General features: G+C 38.9%; 1 protein-coding gene across 9 annotated transcripts in view; it reads left to right on the top strand.

Moving 5' to 3' along the window:
• Nucleotides 1-19,303, top strand: part of diaph2 (diaphanous-related formin 2) — a 357,889-nt gene that overhangs the window by 97,111 nt on the left and 241,475 nt on the right. For all 9 annotated transcript variants that reach the window (XM_040016586.1, XM_040016585.1, XM_040016582.1 and 6 more), the window contains 5 exons: nucleotides 774-913; nucleotides 13,602-13,676; nucleotides 13,776-13,845; nucleotides 14,575-14,711; nucleotides 17,544-17,652. In XM_040016586.1, the coding sequence (XP_039872520.1) occupies nucleotides 774-913; nucleotides 13,602-13,676; nucleotides 13,776-13,845; nucleotides 14,575-14,711; nucleotides 17,544-17,652 (531 nt within the window). The remainder of the gene's footprint in view (nucleotides 1-773; nucleotides 914-13,601; nucleotides 13,677-13,775; nucleotides 13,846-14,574; nucleotides 14,712-17,543; nucleotides 17,653-19,303) is intronic.

The following is a 19,303-nucleotide window of genomic DNA, read 5'->3' as shown; positions in this document are numbered from 1 at the left end:
GGTACCTTGGTCATGTTAACAATGAAAACAGAACAACTGAAATTGGTAAATTAAATTAGTTTGCGGAGCGCGCACTACAAGGAGAAGCAGGGTTAGTGTTGTATTCTTCAGTTTGCATGTGGAGCTTTTTCATTTATAGTCCAGTTTTTCATTGATCGCTGTAGTCCAATATATAGTGCAATGTTAACTCCACTGTGTGCTTAGACAGTGAATGTAAAGCGAGTGTCAGTGTGTTTCACTGTTGTGCTGAAAATGTGTGTATCGCTGCCAATAGATGCCAATAGTCTCATTGTGTAAGTATCAGTGTAGCAACAGATCCCTGTGGAGATTAAACACAAGAATCCATTTACTTCAAGCAGGAGTGGCTGCAGAGAGCATGTGCAGCCTGTTTTTGGCTCTCTGTCAGTACAGTCCATCATTAGAGTCTTGGCTGACTAGGAAAGGGAAAGTGGCTGGTGCAGCTTCTCCTTCTTCTAAAACATAGATGTCCTAGCCAAATGTTATTATTATAATTATCATGTAATAAAAAGATGAAAAGAGATTTTAATGTGAAAAAGTAAAAAGTTAAAAAAAGGCCCACATACTCATACTACTACATACAACACACTGATAAAAGGGATTTTTGATTAACACTAACAAATTCTTCTTTTTGTTTTATTCACCTGCAGTTTTTCATTCGCTTCTGTGTATTTAGGGAGATATTGTTCCAAAAGTTGAGTTATAGTATGGTCTGCTGATCTCTAATAACTGTCCCACTGATACTTTGTTTGCAGGGTGGACTGAGGAACAGTAAGCATGAGTGTACCCTTTCTTCCCAAGAATACGTCCATGAACTGCGTTCTGGCATCACAGAAGAAAAGCTGCTCAATTGCCTGGAATCCCTCCGAGTGTCTCTCACTAGTAACCCTGTCAGGTTAGTAAATGAAGCTTTTGTCACATTCTGCCAACTGTCTTGTTCCCGGGCAAAAATCTGAATGATAAGGAACCCCACCCCCACAAAAAACAACATTTCTAAAAGAGTTTTTATTATTGGAAACACATTTTTGCTGTGATGGATTGCTGTTCTGATGATTTTAGCTATTACTATCCCCACACATTATGCACTTTCTCCACAGTTTTCCCTCTAGTCCTTATATAAAAAAAAACATATAGATCTTTAAAAGCATCATTTTAACTCATGTAGTTCATTCATCGTGTGGTTTTTAAGATCTTATTCTTCTGTTCTTTCCATTTTACTTCCTGTATTTTCCCACACAGTCTGTGCATTTGTAGTCCAGTTTATTTTGTTATTGGAAACTCAAAAAGCAAGCTGTTGCTAATGAGCACATCTGGCTATAATAAACAAAAACAAACATAAAAGGGGACTTTTTCTTTAATCCTGTGTGAACCTGTATCACTTGTTTGCTTTTCTTTTGGGTCATTTGTTACAAGGCTTTCCCCCCTAGCCATTTCTATAGTAGGTAACTAAATTCTACCATCTCTCCTGTAAACGAGATCTTCAATCATAATTTAGTCTCACTGGTGCAATACACACTTAGGCTTAGTGACAGCAGATTGCCTAAATTATTTATCATCCCACTGTTCAGGAGCCGTTTCCTAATGTGAATCAATGAGTGGTGCAAGTAAATGGTCACTGTATAAGTGGAAGCATTTTTATGTTGACCCTGCATACGGAGAACAGACCTGGCAGCATAGCCTCAGAGGAGCTTTTATCTAATCTGTGTGCTACTACTGGCATTACTGCTCCATCCCTGCATTAACCAGTTTGAAAGCAAAGGCAATATAGTTACATGCTATTGCTCAAATTGTGCACAACAGCTGCTCAATACAGCCAGTTATATACAGAAATGGACACATTGACAGCAATTCTCTTCTTCCACATCAAACTTGGGAGATTAAAGAATTCACCTGAAATGCATTTGAATTTTTAAGCACAAGAATATTCAGGTGGCTAAAAAGATTATGTGACACATGCACACTGTCATGTACTAACATATAACCGTTTGAGCTTAAAACAAATGCAAGTCCTTATATAATATGTAACGACATGAATTAATAGCTAAGTAATTATCCCTAGAGTGATTGCATTCTGTGGAGTCGCTGCCCGAAATCTGCAGCAAGCTGTAGGGAGTCAGCCTTTCCACTTAGAAAGGCCAACTGGTGCCTAGGGGTTCTAACTGAGGCCAGGCTTGCCCTGTGGGTGTTTTTAAAACGGCTGAACCTTTGACCAGCTTATGAGTGACCCGTGCTTTATGAAAAACTTGCCTCCCACGGATGACTAGACCTACCCAGGGACCCATCTTTGGATGGTGATTCTGGGCAGGACTGTGCAAGTGTTGTCCCCTGCCTGTCTTTACAGCTCTTATTATTTTACTCTTGAAGCATGAATAAGGTTTCCTCTAATTAATATGTACTTAATTGTTATGGATCACAACACACAGGAACTCTGCATTTCACTCACACTATGTTAATGTAACCTTTGGTGTAGTTTGATTGTATGTTAGCATATAATGGAAATAACCATGAAGTCTGTTCATGCTTGATTTTTAGTTGCACCTCAGAATAATGATGCACTTAACTGCTTTTAAATATGTGTATTTTAATAAATTATTTAACTGTTATTTATATATGGTACTTGTACTTCACAGTACAACTACACAGTACAAACAGAAAGGAATACAACAACAAATGTATCGCTTCACAAAAACTCTGGGAAAGTGTCAACAATCCAGATTATCTTTTCGCATTTAAAAGCAAACTGTGTTGTTGTGTTTTTGAAATGGTCACCATTTGTTCCACAGGCATCCATCTGCCTCGACGTCTTCAATGTTTTTAGCATCTTTTACGCCCAAAGTAGGGAGTGCGTGTCAGTATTTAGGACATGCCTGATAGAAAAAGCTTTTTTTTGTTGTTTAGATTTGCTTCTTTTTTGTACCTCTCAAATATAAATATGAATTAAGAGCTCCCACAACCACTAAATTGGTTGTGGCAGATCCCACTTATCCAGCCCATACTCAGTGTTGTACTCAGCGTTGTGATCTCAAACATCAATGGCGCAGCATCTCCTCCTCTGATCCTGAGCTCTGGGCAAGCAAGCGTGCTGATAACCATAAAGGAGCCGAAATGAAAATGAGGAGAACGTTTGATATTAGCCCTTTTTTAAGAAGGCTTGAAATAAAAACAACTGGTGACCAACTAGGTAATTTTTATGGTGTTTTTTGTTGTCATTTGAGATAACGTAGCCTCAATAACATATTTGAGCCTTTTATAATTACTTAAATCATCTGCTAATAGTTTAATCTTTGAATGTTTTGAACATGAGAAGAACATGAGCTGTTTCAGTGTAGGGATTGATACTGCAATTAAAAGTAATTAATTCATCACTGTCAATGACATGTCACCAATCATTGACGAACTTAAAGCAAATATTGGTGTATAAGACACTGAAAAATAAAGAAACAAAAAGACTTTCTGTGAGGCAGATGCCTCCCAGTCTGTCTCCTTACTTACTTCCTGTAGATTTCAAACGTCATTTTGGATTTATGACAGATAAATGATCATTTTAAATGACAACAAACCGACCCAAACTTTGTTTCTTTTAACATAAATACAAATGCAAAAACGAGATAAAGTCTCCCCATCAAAGTGTAGTTGTTCTTCACTGTCAGTGCTTACTATTGCTTTTTGTTTTTCCTCTGATGTTTGGGGAGGCTGCTAATTTGCTCCCAGAGGCCTGTGTTTGTCTAATAGTTTAATTGGCTAGGCTGCGCACCTGTTTGGCAGCACAGGTGGCCACAGGGCCATTGTGCTGAGGGCCTTATCTCCCAGGCAGTCCCACACAGGTGTGTGGCATGCAGCCTTTGCAGATCCACCCACAGATGGCATTGCCTGGAGCATCCAGTGCCTTCTCTGTTTCCACTCTCTTTTTCTTCAACTGCCATGTTTTCCACTTCTCTTTCTGTCAAAATTTCCCCAGCTAATTATTTATCCTCTACTTCATTCTCCCCCTTTTAATTTTGTCATTTGGATACTTGCTTCTTAATTTAGAAATGTCAGATTGACTAGCCACTTTTCATTAATTTCGTAATCCACTGATGTGAAGAGAGATGCCAACTTACAGAAAATTACCACCCCGTTATTTTCTCATTTAGAGAGGAAAGAAATCCTGCCGCGTTTCAACCCAACTTTTCCCACTCATGTCATTGCTTCTTTGTCTGTTTTACCACATGCGGAGACATTGATATGATTGAGATAGTTCTACATTATTAATATAGCAGTCGACTGACACTTTTTTTTAGCCAGTACAGCAAATACTCTTCTTTCATATGTTTAGATTTTTTGCATCTGGTAGTTTCAGTGTTCATGACCTAATCCTAACTGCTGCTCTGTTAATATACTTTTAAATAGAAAAGAGGAGAGGGGTTTAAGTGGTTATCAGCACAAAAGCACAAAAGCACATTTTCACTGTCCAGGCTTTTTACTTCTCTCAGTCTTGCCTTCGGCATTACACTGTGACTTTGCTGAATCCCTACAGCTACCTCCATATTAGATCTGCTGGCCCTCAGATCCCTAAGACATATTTAACCAAAATTGATCCGGGCTCCTAACTTTTCATTATGTGAAATCTTCACGGTACAAGTCGAACATTTTATCTAGAGCATTTTCTTGCGGGCTCTTTTTGTGGAGGCGGGAGACATTTGCTGACACTAGAGCTTCTCTCTGTGTCTGTATACTCAAGGTGTGGGTTGTTGTGATGATCTTGCTGCTCTGCCACACTGGGTGTTTTTGAGTCTGAATCAGTTTCACCAGCTTTTCCCTGGTGAATGCTTGTGGTTGCATGGAACGGTAGTAATGGGCTTTTTATGGGCTGGGGAGTTGCAATGCCTGCTGACATAAAGTTGCTCATCCTGTTGGCTGTCTGTCCTACTGCCCAGCATGATTAAGCAATGAACAACACACTAAGAAACACTGACATCTCTGCCAAGGACATCTCGGTGCTCTGCATATACTTTATGGTCAAAAACCATTAAACATTACTGCTTAATCTATGTCTACTATTTCATATATATTTAGATATTTTGAAACATTTTGTCAAATTTCACCTGCAAAAATATATCAATATACTTGAGCTTGTTTACATTTTACATTTCTGGCAAAAACTCACACAAAGTCAATTATAAGGTGTCAAAAAAGCCGCTCCCTTGGCATAAAAGTTTAAATGTAATAGCACTAACTGGGACTCTACATGCCTGAGTCTTACTCCCTCGGCCTTTTCTGTTTGCTTCATGTACAACGGCCAATTAACGCCAGCACCCAGAAGCATATCCATCTGTCCTTCTGCTGTTGTGGCTATTGAAACAAATGTGAGCATCTAAACAGCTCACAGGTTGTGTTATCCCCCCTCCACAGCGTAGGCCTGAAATCTCGTCTGGCACAAGTACAAAGTGTGAATAGTGGCCCTCGATAAGACTGCTATGAGTTAACACGGCACTGCACTGATGAATGATTCTTGTGTGAGAATTCAGACACAGTAGACATCAATGAGATAGCTCTGTCAGACATAGATTCTTCACAGAGATGAATAACTGTTTCAACTCTTGTCATTTTTGATGTGGAAATATGGCAGTGAATCATCCATAATTAATCCTCTGTATCCACTTTGTTATCCTCGATAGTCTTTTGTAAGCTTAATCAGACTTCTTGTCAATTTGATTTTTTTTTTTTTTAAACGTAGCAGAAAAAACAGCTGTCCCTGCTTAAGTTCAGGGAGATGAGTTAGCTCGGGACATGAGACAGACTCTGAACTTTGCGGATAAGGCATTATTTCTTTCCATCCAACTTTGTGGAATAATAGAAAAATAGCAATTTAATTCTCTGCCGTGATGATCTAGTTTTATCATCTTCCTTTAGTAACAATTTTCCAGTGTGGTCATTTTCTTGGCAGTGAGAGTCGACCACGCTCAGTCACCCTCAGGTTCTCCGAAAAGTTTACTCATCAAGGAGGAATAAAACTGCAAATGACATAAGTGTTTAGTAGAAACCTGAAGGTAAAACGCACTGTGGCCTTCTGTTGTTTCAGAATAATTTATTTCATTAGAGAATGCATTTTTGCTTTTTACTTTGACAATAGTACGAGCATAAATCACTTAGAACAGTCAGAGTTTTATTTGACTGTTAAATTTGGCACCGATGTTATGACACTGTCCTCTCAGTGGACGTGAGAAGGAGTGAGAAATGAGCAAGTGAACTAGTTTGTACCCTTGCGGCTGACTTCAAAGTTGATGTTTGCCCTTCTTCTTCACAGGCAATGAAAATGATTTTGGAGACATAAATGTCCTCAGTGTCTGCGTGCATTTTAAGAGTGATGCCTATTTCATTTTATGACACCATCTGTTAACCTCCAAGATAGCCATATCTGTTACAGCCCCAAAGCATGCATACATAATTCAGACATATCTGATTTGAATTTTATATTGATTTCGTTGGAAACTATTTGCTTCAGTATCGAAAATAGCTGGTAGAAATAGGAAATAACTGGCTATAAATCTATAATTATTGTTCTTGGTATTCGCTCTTAGTCATTATTCATAGGTTACGGTTCATGTTATTCTTTTTGATATAATGCGATATATAAAATTGTGGTATAGTTAAGTGGAAAGTATTAAAATAAATAAATAAAACCTGTTTCATGTTTGACCTTGTAAACAAACATCCTAAGAACTTATGTCAAATCTGTGGAAAACTCTCATAGTGACACACTTTCCTTTATGCTTATGAATAAAAGGATTTATCACCTTCTGTGACCTACAAAGGCAATCCTTTCTGCCGCAGAATTTAGTAGAGCTGCAGAGCCGTCCTAATGTTTCACTAGTTGTCTGCAGATATTAAATACTGGCACGAATTCTGGTGAACATGTTCTCAAAGGTGAACACTGATACTGCAATTACATCTCCTCTAAAAGGTGGCAGCAACAAAAGCTTGAACAAAATGGCAACTTAATGACTTTGAAAATAGAATTAGTTCTTCCAGGGAAGTGCTTGCCATTGCATTTCCTTCAACTTGAAAGATGAAGCTCATCTTTACAGGAGCCTGAGGAATGTGTTGATACATTGCGTCAAACCTAATGGTCCATTCTTTAATCTTCCTCAATAAACGCAGCTTTACACAATACCACGCAATTAAATTGAGAAAAAACACTGTGTCCAGCAGTGTTTTAGCAGTAATACTGGTTTCTGTATACCTTCAGGTTGCAGTGATGCTATGTTGGTGTGTAGGTATTCTTGGTGTTGTTCTGGGGATAATTAGAAATTTCAAGAGTGTTTTGCTCTCCGTGGGGAGTCATTTCAAAGTATCTAGGGAGCATGGTGTGCTGTCAGCTCTCTGATGGAGACCTCCACTCTCCAACCTCACACTCCTTTCATGTTCACACGCACGCTACTTTCAGTTCTACATTCACCTGTGTGGTACATCTTTAGTCTTTGTTAAAGCCATGTTTCAGTATCAAGCTGAGACTTGAATACCATTACAAGTGCAAAGTGCTCCCTTTGAGTACTGCACGGTTCTTGTTCCTGCGCTTCCTTGACTATGCCAGAAATTACATTTGTGCAGTGCTGACACCAGGTATATTGTCCTCAGACTGTATTACTTGGTTTTGTAGCACTATGAAATAACAGCACCGCTGCAGATGACTCTGTGGACAGTTCTTCTGCTCTAATTCAATAAAACCAACGAAAATTTGGTTGCAAGGAATATACTTTATGAAACAGTTTATTCATATGGTACACACAATCGTAACATGTTCTGTGCTGTGATGCATTATATTTAAGAGTTGCTATAGCCCAGCGGTCCCCAACCCCCGGGCCTCGGACCGGTACCGGTCCGTGAGTCGTTTAGTACCGGGCCGCGAGAGTTGAGGCTCAGGTGTGAAATGTTTGGTTTTCAGGGTTTTTATCGGTTTTCAGCGTTATTTTGTTATCGTTTTTATCGTTTACTCGGTTTTCCTGGGTCTTTTCACGTGTGTTGTGAATAAATCTTCTTTTTTTCGGTACCGGTACTAGTTTTATTTTGTTGTATTTATCCGCGACACCTTAAAGGCCGGTCCATGAAAATATTGTCGGGCATAAACCGGTCCGTGGCGCAAAAAAGGTTGGAGACCGCTGCTATAGCCAGCTGGAGTTGGAGACCAAAGATATTATGAAGACCGCCGAGCAAAGTGGCAGCACGGATGGGAAAGGTGCATGTTAGCTGTGCTCTGAAACATCCTGCCTGCTTGCTGTTCTCTGTCAGGTTCAGCACAGGTCAATGATTTTGACTCGCTTTGTATGTATAAATGCCAGATGCTGGATGCACACAGTGTCCATAATACTTCAATATGTATTTCAATCTCTTGATAGTTCACCTTGCCCACCCCCTCCCCCAGTGCTCATCTACAGTCTCCTAAATATTTAACTCAGTTCTGTGGGAAGTAAAGGTTTCTGTGGCTAAGGATCAAACAGCATTAGAAACAGGGTGTAGGAGTTTAAGAATTATTTTGCAGGATTAAAACAAATGTTTTTGTCATTGATACTTGCTGGCTACAGCCTGGTGTTGAATTAATTCATCAGTCTATCCACAGTAATATATTATAGAAACTTCAAAGTGTGTGCAAATAATGTATGGCGTTTGTAGGCAAGCTAATAATGTGGCTCTGGGGATGAGAGTGCTAGTTGCTGTGTTTAACTCTATGTTGGTCCAGTAGCAATACTTTACGTCTAGACTAATGAGTCAAAACCAGAGCCAAAAGAAATGAAGCATTGATTATCACATAGTGCGTGCTAAGATCTGAGAACACTCATCGACAGTCAGCTTTGAGAACAGTCAACACAATGTGCAAGAAGACGGTTGTATTGGAGAATCTCCAAGCATCAAGGCCGGGTAGTCCAGTCATAAGTGGTAAGTACCCACCAAAGGGAGGTAGAGTGGAAGGACAAACCACGAAATCCATCAAACTGTGATACACTGGAAAAGCAGAGACAAATGTTGCTGCTTTTAATAGTTATTTGTAGAAAGCATTTTGCTTAAAGATGTAAGGAACAGAAAGATAATGTTCATATTTAATTTCTGTCATCTGATATGCACTGTGCTTTATAGGCATTTAGGGTGGCTTTTATATTGATCACAGTGTAATGTACCCCCATGTTTGGCATGCCAAATCACTAAACAGACGCTGGTGGTGCTTGGTTTCAAGATTTATTTTTCAGGCCTATGTGTTGCATGGCACCTTGGCCCTAAGTCCCGATTCTGTAGTGGTGGATAGGTCAGTAGTCCCAAGGAGGAACAGTTGTATGCCTCGGCCCTGTAATGTAATATGAAAGATACTTTACAGACACAGAAGCTTTCAGTAACATAACCCTTCACCAAGCCCTGATAAAATAATAAATCTGGTCTATAAACTGAAATCAATACACACACAGTCTATCCAAACACAAGACCAGTGATCAGACAAACAAGGTGGGACAGTGTCTCCCTCTCGCTGCTTCTTCCACTGTTGAGTCACTTAGTGTGGCTGGTGATGTGCAAGTAATCTTCTCTTTATGTAGTAACGCTTCCCTGGCGATGTACTTGTAAAACTTTATTCTCTTTTCCATGATCTTTGCTCTGAGTTTGTTTTAATAACATGCAAAAGTGTAGGCTAAAAAATAAGTTACAGCATATCTTTCCATCTAAATACTATTAATTTGTAAAGGAATCACTCTTTTTTAGTATAAAATATAGTAAATATAATAACAGAAACAATTTTACACTTCAAACAAGTTGCAGAACCAAATATAAGAGGCATAGACATTGGTTGCATGCATATAACATATGCAACCCGTGACATTAGTACATGTTATAACATAACTGCTCTTTTTACTGCAGTGCTGAGAAAAATCTACAATCTAGTTGAGACTTTATGGACCTGAAATCTTCATTGAACTCACATCTTGTTAGTAAAATGTAGTTCATTTTGAACTCTTGTTTGTTAGATAAGCTGTGAGAATTTCACTGCATACATTTTCTCGCAGTTAACATAACTGCAACATAATTGCATCAAGCTAGCAGAGCCCCTCCCCTTCAAAAGAAAAAAACAAAAAACCCCACAAAATATAAAATAAGAAATTGCTTCCCTAAGACCAACCATGAATTTTTCATTTTGCCTGGGGAATATACATGATTGCAGAAAGTAACACAATTTGGTGGCACTTAACTAGAGGATTATAGCCATCAATATTAGATGAACAAGTTCTCCCCCAAGTTAATGAAATTTTTAGATGTATTCCCACATTAGGAGAAGAAAGTGATAAGGAAAGGATCTCATCTCATGTTGTTTCTGCGTTAAGGTACTTTACATTTGACCAAACAAGAGCCTATGGCCACATCCGCAGCACACGTTTTGTTGCTCTGCTTATGAAAGTATTTTGTATTTAAAAAACAACAACGTAGATCTGTTACAGAGGCTGGCATCATTGTTATTACTTTATTATTACCGCACCATAGTGGGAAAAAGTAGGGTTATTTGTTTTAGTTGCTGTAATAGTATGGTGTCCATTCAGGTAAGTTCTCTGATGAACAGAAAGGGGGCATTTCATAGCCTGAGGACAAACACTCTAAAAGTACCATCTCTCATTTTCTTAGTGGTAACTTTGGGGACATTTGGAAGGCAACCTGTAGAGGACCTAAGGGTATACGTGAGGGGACAGAAAATGATAGACAGTCTGGGATGTAGGGAGGACTGAAAAACATTTAGTGCCTTAGAAACCTTTAGGGGACTGCATTATGTTGCAACCTTCAGCAAGACGCACATTTTTGATGAAAAATTTAGGGCACAGACAATCGCAGTTTCTCTTCTTTTCTGCCTATTCTGATTCAGTCCAGCAGTCATACAGAAAGGCAAACATGCAGCAAACTTCTCTTGCTTATTTTACAAGTTGAATTCTCCTTTAATTAGTACAGCTTGCCTGCTAAAAGAATGCATTTGTAAATCTCATAGTAAGGCTAGTTTTCTCCCATAAAGCTGTTTTTGAATTTGTTTGGTTTTTCGTGATGATACGTCACGAAAGTGCACCAAATTACACGAGAACTAGAAGGACATTAAAAGCTTATCCAAAGAAGAGTTTTGAATGTTCTTCAAGAAGCCTCAAAAACTATTTAAAGAAATCACAAGAAAGCTTACAGACCGTGCTGAAGAATAAAGATGTCCACATCAACTAATGACTTTCAAACTTATCAGAATTGTCCAAACTCTGCTGTCCCTGAGTTTATATGTTTGTTTGCTGCACTTGTTCTCAATTTGACAGCAAGATATAAAGAAATGCAGAGGGTTAGAAGCTATTTTGCACTATGAACTGTGCTGCAGGTGCTCTTCGCCTCAGTATCTGCTCTGTAACTTCATGCAGTTGATGTGATTTGCAATAATATCTAGGAGGAGTACATATAGTGCCATGCTTAAATTCACTGAACTTTTCTGAGTGACCTTGTGAGTGACAAATGGCAGACTACATGGCTAGGTGCTTGATTTTATTCACCTGTAGCAATAGGAGTGAAACACTTAGGATTAAGACGTGCGTCCTGATATTTTTGCCCATGTAGTGCATTTAACAGGAGGCTCCCTTTTTCCTCTTTTTCGTAAAACACGACTATAAACCTGACGATGTTCCTATCCAAGCATTTTTTTCATCAAAAATGAAGTTTTATCTTCCTTTTAAATTACCCTTTAATAAACGACAATTTATATATTTACTGAAGGGGGTTTATGATTTGCATTTCAAACTGAAAAAAAAGCAAAGAGAGAACGAACACTATCAAAACAAACAAAACACTCTCAGTCTCATAGTTTAATTGGAATTATAGTTGCACCCTTTGAAAGTACAGAAGTGGCATAACCCTTTCAACAAGCACATTGTCTGGATTGTGAGCACGGAGTGTTAATTTGTAAATTAATAGGTAAAAAAAAATCAGCCACTATAAATAACAGTAGCATTGCTAAAATGTACTTAACGTGTAAACACACACTCCTTTGAAGGTGGAAGGAATCATGCTCTGCAGACAGCAAAACAGAGTCGTCATACTACACATTTACACCTTGTTTACTGTGATAACGAACATGATTGCAAAGCATGAAATTGTAATTATGTAAAAACCTCCTTATGGCAGAGGACATAGTATTTTTTTTGTTTTTGTCTGCAGTGTTCTCGGAGATGTCTCATAGCATCCTACAATCCCATATTACAGTTACACTGTGTAATGAACAAATTTCTGTTCACAAATATTGGTCCAATTTCCTGCTCTCCGAAGACTGACATTAGCATCATTACTAAGGAGCATAAACAAAGACTGTGGACTTAGTGAATTGTGATTCTTGAGCCATGTCGCCTCCTTTCCCTCCGCGTTGTCGCAGCCTTTCATTAACTTCTACCTCCTCTGTATCACATATACATACAGCTTCATTGTTATTCTGCAGTAAACTGAGCCAATTTGGTCTTTCTTTTCTTTTATGGCTTCCAGCATGTGCAAAGTACATGCTGGAAAAAAAACATTCAAATTGGAAGGCTCTTGGTAAACAGACATTTATAAAGACATTTCTAAACATTATAATGTGTTTTGTTTTTATTAAGAAAACAGATCATCATTACATACCACGGTAAATATTAATAACTTATAAACTGGCGCTGCTTGTCTGGTAATGAAATGTGAGTAATGGTAGGTAGGGTTTGTTGTGCGTGCTAATTTAGTCACAGATCAAAGAAATACCTCACCTCAACTTTGCTAGTTGCCTTAGGCTAATGCATCTCATCCCTAATTGAGGGTCTCTTCCGACTCACTGAGTCAATACAAATGGCTTTAATACTGAAACCATTATTATTTCAAATCATTGTCAAAAAGGTGGGATAAATCGTTGACTTATGCCCCGTTAATGTCATGAAATTGCCCCATATATTTTACATTATTGACAGTTGGAGGCCCAAAAACAAGTAATGCTAATGATATAATCTCGCTGTGACCACACAGTCCCTCCCAGCCTCCTCCTGCTTCTCTCTTCCGCTGGCTTAGACAAACGGGCTCATCTGCACTGGATCATTTGCTGTCTCCTGATACGCTGAGGTTTATAGCCAGTTATCTCCCGCGATCCATTATCGATTACAATGTTATCTTCTTGCATTGCTTAATCTTTTGGCACAGTAACGTTGTAGCTCAGAGGGGGGGTGGTGCTGGATACAAACTGCTTGGCAATGGGAACACTAGTTAAGATGGATGGGTGTTCATTTGCTTGTAAATGGGTATAGTTTAAATGTAAACTGATTCAGACTGTATTCAGTGTCAGAGAGAGGGCAGGAGGGTTTTTGATTCGCAGCACTTTCTGTTAGGAATTAAAAATCACTGCAACAGTCAATTTATCGAGTTAAGTGTTAAACCTCTGATATTACTCTGAGTGACTCATTTCCTCTGAGGTTAATGCAATATTGTTGTTTGTGCTTGCTTCTTTCTGTGAATCAGCGTGGCTGACAGCAAACCAGCGTGGCAATAACAATTTAGAACGAGTATCGTGTGACCAGTTTTTTTTTGTCTATGTGTTTTATTTACAGTTGGGTTAATAACTTTGGCCATGAGGGTCTCGGACTTCTTCTGGAGGCACTGGAGAAGCTGCTGGACAAGAAACAGTGAGTTAGTTGTTGTTGAGTTTTTGCACAATGTGCTTTTCATTCGTACATAAAATCATTTCATACATAAAATCTGTCTTTTCTTTTTCTTTTTTTCAGGCAAGAGCCCATTGATAAACGCAACCAGCATAAACTTATCCAGTGTTTGAAGGCTTTCATGAACAATAAGGTCTGTATGATTCAACAGACATAAGGCCGTCCACACAACTGATCACCCACTTAAAAATCTCTTTTCGTGTCGGTATGAAGTGATATTGCTCTGACGCAAACGGAAAAATCTAAGCGAGTACACAGGCCGGAAATGTTCACCAGCTGAACAGTGAATTTATTTTACAAAAAAATAAAAAGCACGAGAGAGCAAACATTAAACATTTTATAAATATCTCAAGAGGCCAAGATTCCAAACCTTATTTGAATCTGAACTCCGACAAGCCTGGGATAATGGGAGCGTAAAGCTAATTTTACCATTTCAAGCCCACAGTCTCAGATCTTTTAATTATCCTTTTTTGGGTAGTCTGGCTCATTTCTCAAAAGTGGCACACATTTCAAGGATAGATGAACTGTTGATATTGCTTCTCTTAGAGTTAATCCCCACATGTGGTCATCTCTACCCATTCTTTCAGTTGTGGGGAGACTACAAGGTGCATGAGACTATAAGTATTTGTCCCTATAGTCCTGTCCTGAATTAAATTAATTCATCATCCTCTCTATTTTCTCCCTCGGCCTCGTTGTCCCTCCTTATAAGAAAATTAAGGCTAACTATAACTTACGTAGATTGGAGATTTTTTTTCAGTTTTTTACTTGAAGTGAAAGTTCTCTATGAATGCTAATGTTCTCATTAATTTATACCCAGTGGACTTTTTTCTGTATCCTCTCCTGTCTTCTTTTGTGCCCGTAGTATGGACTGCAAAGGATCTTGGGAGATGAGCGGAGTTTGTCGTTGTTGGCTCGAGCGATTGACCCCAAACAGACCAGCATGATGACAGAGATTGTCAAAATTCTCTCCGCTTGCTGCATCATCGGAGAGGAAAACATGTAAGTTCCATTCAGAGACATCACGTTCACATGCGTAGGTAGTCTATCAAAGTCCAACCGCCCATGTCTGCAGACACAATAAGTTTTGTCTCAGTGTGTTAAATTGGGAGCTTTGGTTTTTTTGCAGGTTTAAAGATTTTAAATAAGGTTGAATTTGAATAAAATTCTTATTTGTGGTCTTTACTTTGGGTCATGTGGATGAATTGACCTTTGAAGTTGCTACCGTACTTTTGCCTATCCTATCTCCTATGGGGATTTTAAGTGTTGATAGGATCACATATTTCTCAGGTTTTCTATATATTTTTCAATGAATTGCAGCTGATATAGAAATAAATGATTGACTGATGGAAAAACAAAGAAAAACAATGAAAGACATGACCCATCACTGCTTTGTGTATACAAATCCCTGTTTCTGAAATAGAGGGAAGAGTGCAGGACATCCCTATAATATTACTGTCGCTTCAATCTTCTCTCACTGGGTGGCATGTAGTCATACAGAGATTGCACCCCATGCTTATGTGTTTACCCGCTATGAGTTGCCACTGCATTTACAGGTGACCTTAGTCGGTGTAGAAATCTCTTGGATCACATGCTCAGATGATGCAGTTTAGTCTGTTTAATGTGGTGAACTTCTCAGTGTAGCTTGCTGCAGACACAACCAGGCTGACAGCGTATAAATTGGATTTAGGGGAGTGTTTTTTATTGTTTCCCAGAGGGCCAGACTAGAATAACAATGGCACTTCAAAGTCAGTCTGTATGCAGTGCTGGAAACAAACAAACCCACAAATTCTGTTGGAGAAGCTGAGTTCAGGAATGTGTCTGCTATCTCTGACAACTCAGATAGGCCTCAGTTATGACTGCATATGTTTTTGTTTTTTAAAAAAAAGGTTTTTAATCCAGGTATTTTTTTCTTATTTCTTAATTTTCTTTGTTTAGATTTTTTGCCCTGTATCAGCTTCTAAAGATGCCACTTAAACATGTTGGTACTATAATGTAATTGTCAGACAAGAAATAATTATAACTATATGTACTGTTTGTAATAAAAAAGAACATTTTTACTGCTATAAATAGCAAATAGATGTGAGACATTTTGTTTTGTCATGAAAGGTGAGGCATGGGTCAGAACACTAAGACAATAATGACTATTCTCCCATTTTTCTAGTAAACAGTCCTCCTGAGCCAGGATGTGCAAACCTGGACACTTTAGGGATTGGGGGGGCACTGTTAATGAATCCTACCATCATTAATTCTAGTAATTAGAGTAACAAGGGATTGCATTTGGGTCTTTACATTGTCAAGGCTAGAATGAGTAGCAGAGCTGCCCTCTATATTAGCAGGTTATCACTATTAGCAGTACTGGGGTACTGAGTTTCACATAGTCAAAATACAGACAATCAGTCACAATTAGTTTGACTGAACATTTTAGCAATGCACATCATTCCCAGAGCGAGCTTGATTTTATATAATAATGATTTTTCAGATAGATCCATGTTCTCTTCAGTCCCGTCTTTACACAGAGACTGCATGCATACGCACACATACACAACTACTATTTTAAGCAGATACTGGCTATATAGATAGGACAGACCTCCCTCTCTCTGCCTGTCTCATCCGTGTCAGTCAAAGCATTCAAGAAAATGTTGAAGTAAACATGAAGATCGTCGCCGTGATCACAGCCCTGCATTAAAATGCCCGTATCTTGTAGAAATGACAGCCAAAAGAGCTGAGGTGTCACTTTTTTAGCTCAGAAACTTCCTCCTCAACCGACATTGTGACGCTGGCTCATGTTCAACACCCACTTTAGCTGACAGCATCAAAAGGGAACACAGCGAGTTAAGCAGATCTATCTTGCCTGTTTTGAAGCGTCGTCTGAACTGGCTTTAAAGTTATTCAGTATGCAGCTCCCCGCGTTTGTCTGACTTTGTAACCTCCATCACAAAGAATCATCCTTCTATTTATCTGTTTGTCAGGCTCAGTCTGCACATACAGTCTCGTCGGTCAAGCACATGGTCTTCCTCACTCACAGATTTCCTTCTGGTTATTCCAAATTAAGAAAAGTCAAAATTGCAAGTTTATTTGGCACATGTGTGTACATACATAAACATGCATTCATTTGGTATAGTGTGACTGTTTACTTACAATGCTAATACTATAGCATTTATTCCCTGACTTCCATGACAGTAGGCTGAGCTCTGCATACCATGGCAACGATGGCTCTGCAGTGACAGGGGCCACTCGCTGCCAATTATTGGGTACACATGTTGTGAATAACTCTTCATGTAACCGCTCATAAGACATGAATTTGCTCTTATTGCAGCCCTGTTTGTGTGGGTGTGGTTATGTGCAGCACACTTTATTCAGAATTTAGAGGCTAAAATTGTCCAACACTCTATTTAGTTGAGCTGCCTTGAGCCTTTGCAAGTGCTCTAATTTGCTTACCTTCTCAATAGGTGTATTTGAGTGTTTGAGCACTAGTCTGGCTCTCCCTGCAATAATTTGGACCCCATCTCATTCAGCCAAATACACGATTCCACAGCTGCTTTGACGACTGAACACATTTGCAGGAAAACCCTGTTTTTGTCTGCCATCGCCTTAGTAACAGTTAAATTTGGACACTGCAACAATAAAGGACTAAATTGTATACAAAGAAATTGAAAGCGGTAGAATTTGTCAGATTGACCAAAGATGGGCTGAGTAAATGTTCATGCCAACACACAAGGGAAAATAAGATACATGATGCCTGAGGTGAAAACTGTGAGTAAATGTCCTGGTAGCGATGTGATAAAAGTGTTTGTTGACTTTTGTGTTTGCCCGTTCTCTGTTTTCTACCAGCTTGGATAAGATTCTGGCTGCTATGACAATTGCTGCAGAAAGGAACAATAAAGAGAGATTTGCTCCAATTGTGGAAGGACTGGAGAACCATGAGGCCCAGCAGCTCCAGGTTACACACAAGTCCACTCACATAAGCATTCACACACACACACAGCATGCATTCATCATTCCCCTTTTATTACCTTTGGTGGATAAAAGTGACCTTCGTGTTTTAATGGTAACTACAATAACCAGAACACTGTTGTTCTGTAACACGCTGCACTAGGTTTGCATTCGTGCTTCCAAACTTAGTAGTTACACTGACACAAACTTAGTAGTTACACTGACACAAACTTAGTAGTTACACTGACACAAACTTAGTAGTTACACTCACACACCTCCACAACCAGGTGCAATTTGATTCTACAACTATTACGCTGAGAAGCTCTACTCAAACTCCTCCTTCACCGCTGCTGATTTCCACATTCATTTCGAAAACATCACAAAATAATAATAAAAAGGATGTCGAATCCCTAATTTATATTTTTCTCCCGTCTTTCTTTTTTATTCCTTTTCCTGCTTCATTTAAATTCTCCATTTTACAGATCCTTCACGAGTATTCTTCAGCAACAAGAAAACTTTGTAATAGCAATAACAACACCCCTTAAAACGTGTATTTGCGAAGCCAAAAGGAGGAAATTACTTAAGAAATTACTTTAGCTGCAGGGATTGAGAAGTCTTGAAGGAAAAGTCATGAAGGAAACTGATGAGGCGGGTGGTAGAAGAGAAAGTAGATATTCTTTTATTAGGAGACTGTTGTTTTTCCTTTAAATTTTGCCGTTAATGAAATGAAGCTGGTAATTGTGAAGTAAATTAAAATGCTTTGCTGATGCAGGGGGTTCAGAGGAAATTAATAGACTTTTTATCCAAAACCTGGAATGGGCTCCAGAAGTAGACCTCGCTAATGTGATTAAAATGCGTTTTACCCCAGTTCGGGGTATATTTGTCTGCTGAGCATGAGAAGAACTCTGACTTTCAACTTTAAAACCGTCCTGGCAGTGCCACTTTTAATTACGATGTTTGGAACCCCCTTTTGGCAGCACTGCAGCTCTCTAAACGTAACGCACATAATGCCCTTACCCCCAACCGCTTCCCACTCCACAGTACATGACTGAGGTATGTTTGAGGTGATTGATGTAAGTATCTATCTGTATGCAGCAGAAGAGAAAGAATTTTTCATGAGCTCCATGACTTTCTTCACTCACATAAATTCTGTGAAGGTTTGGTGGAGTTTCTTTTATGTGTCTGGCCTCTGGTGGATACAGTAAAATGTCAGGTTTCAGTGCACAGTTCTCAGTTTGAGGCCCTCAAGCTTTTCTCAAACACGGAGAAGTCTGTCATCACTCCGGTTCCTGGCAGTAGTGGCACATAGTCAGCTGCAGTGCATCCTTTACTACAACAAACGTATACTTTTCAAGAGAATATGAATGCATACGAGCGCTGCAGTAACAGAAAAATCAAAGGTTCGTGGCGTTATTTTCAGTTCTGTTTCACTGAGTAGAAAATAAAAAGCGTGTTCACGTCGTATTAAGGTTGGAAAAAGTTGATTCAGGACTGAATGTTGGTCTTTATGGAAATAAACGTTAAACTGATTTTGGTAAAACTTTTTACCCAAATAGCGTTTTTTAACCTTGAAAAATCATAAAGCTTACACAGGAAACCACACAGACTCAGAATTGTTCCGGTTGCTGTTATTAACGCATACACACCGACAGCACAGG

Source organism: Simochromis diagramma, unplaced genomic scaffold (assembly GCF_900408965.1).
Source record: "Simochromis diagramma unplaced genomic scaffold, fSimDia1.1 OVJJ01000685.1, whole genome shotgun sequence".
NCBI classification, from domain to species: Eukaryota; Metazoa; Chordata; class Actinopteri; order Cichliformes; family Cichlidae; genus Simochromis; species Simochromis diagramma.
This window is presented reverse-complemented; position numbering and strand designations above follow the sequence as displayed.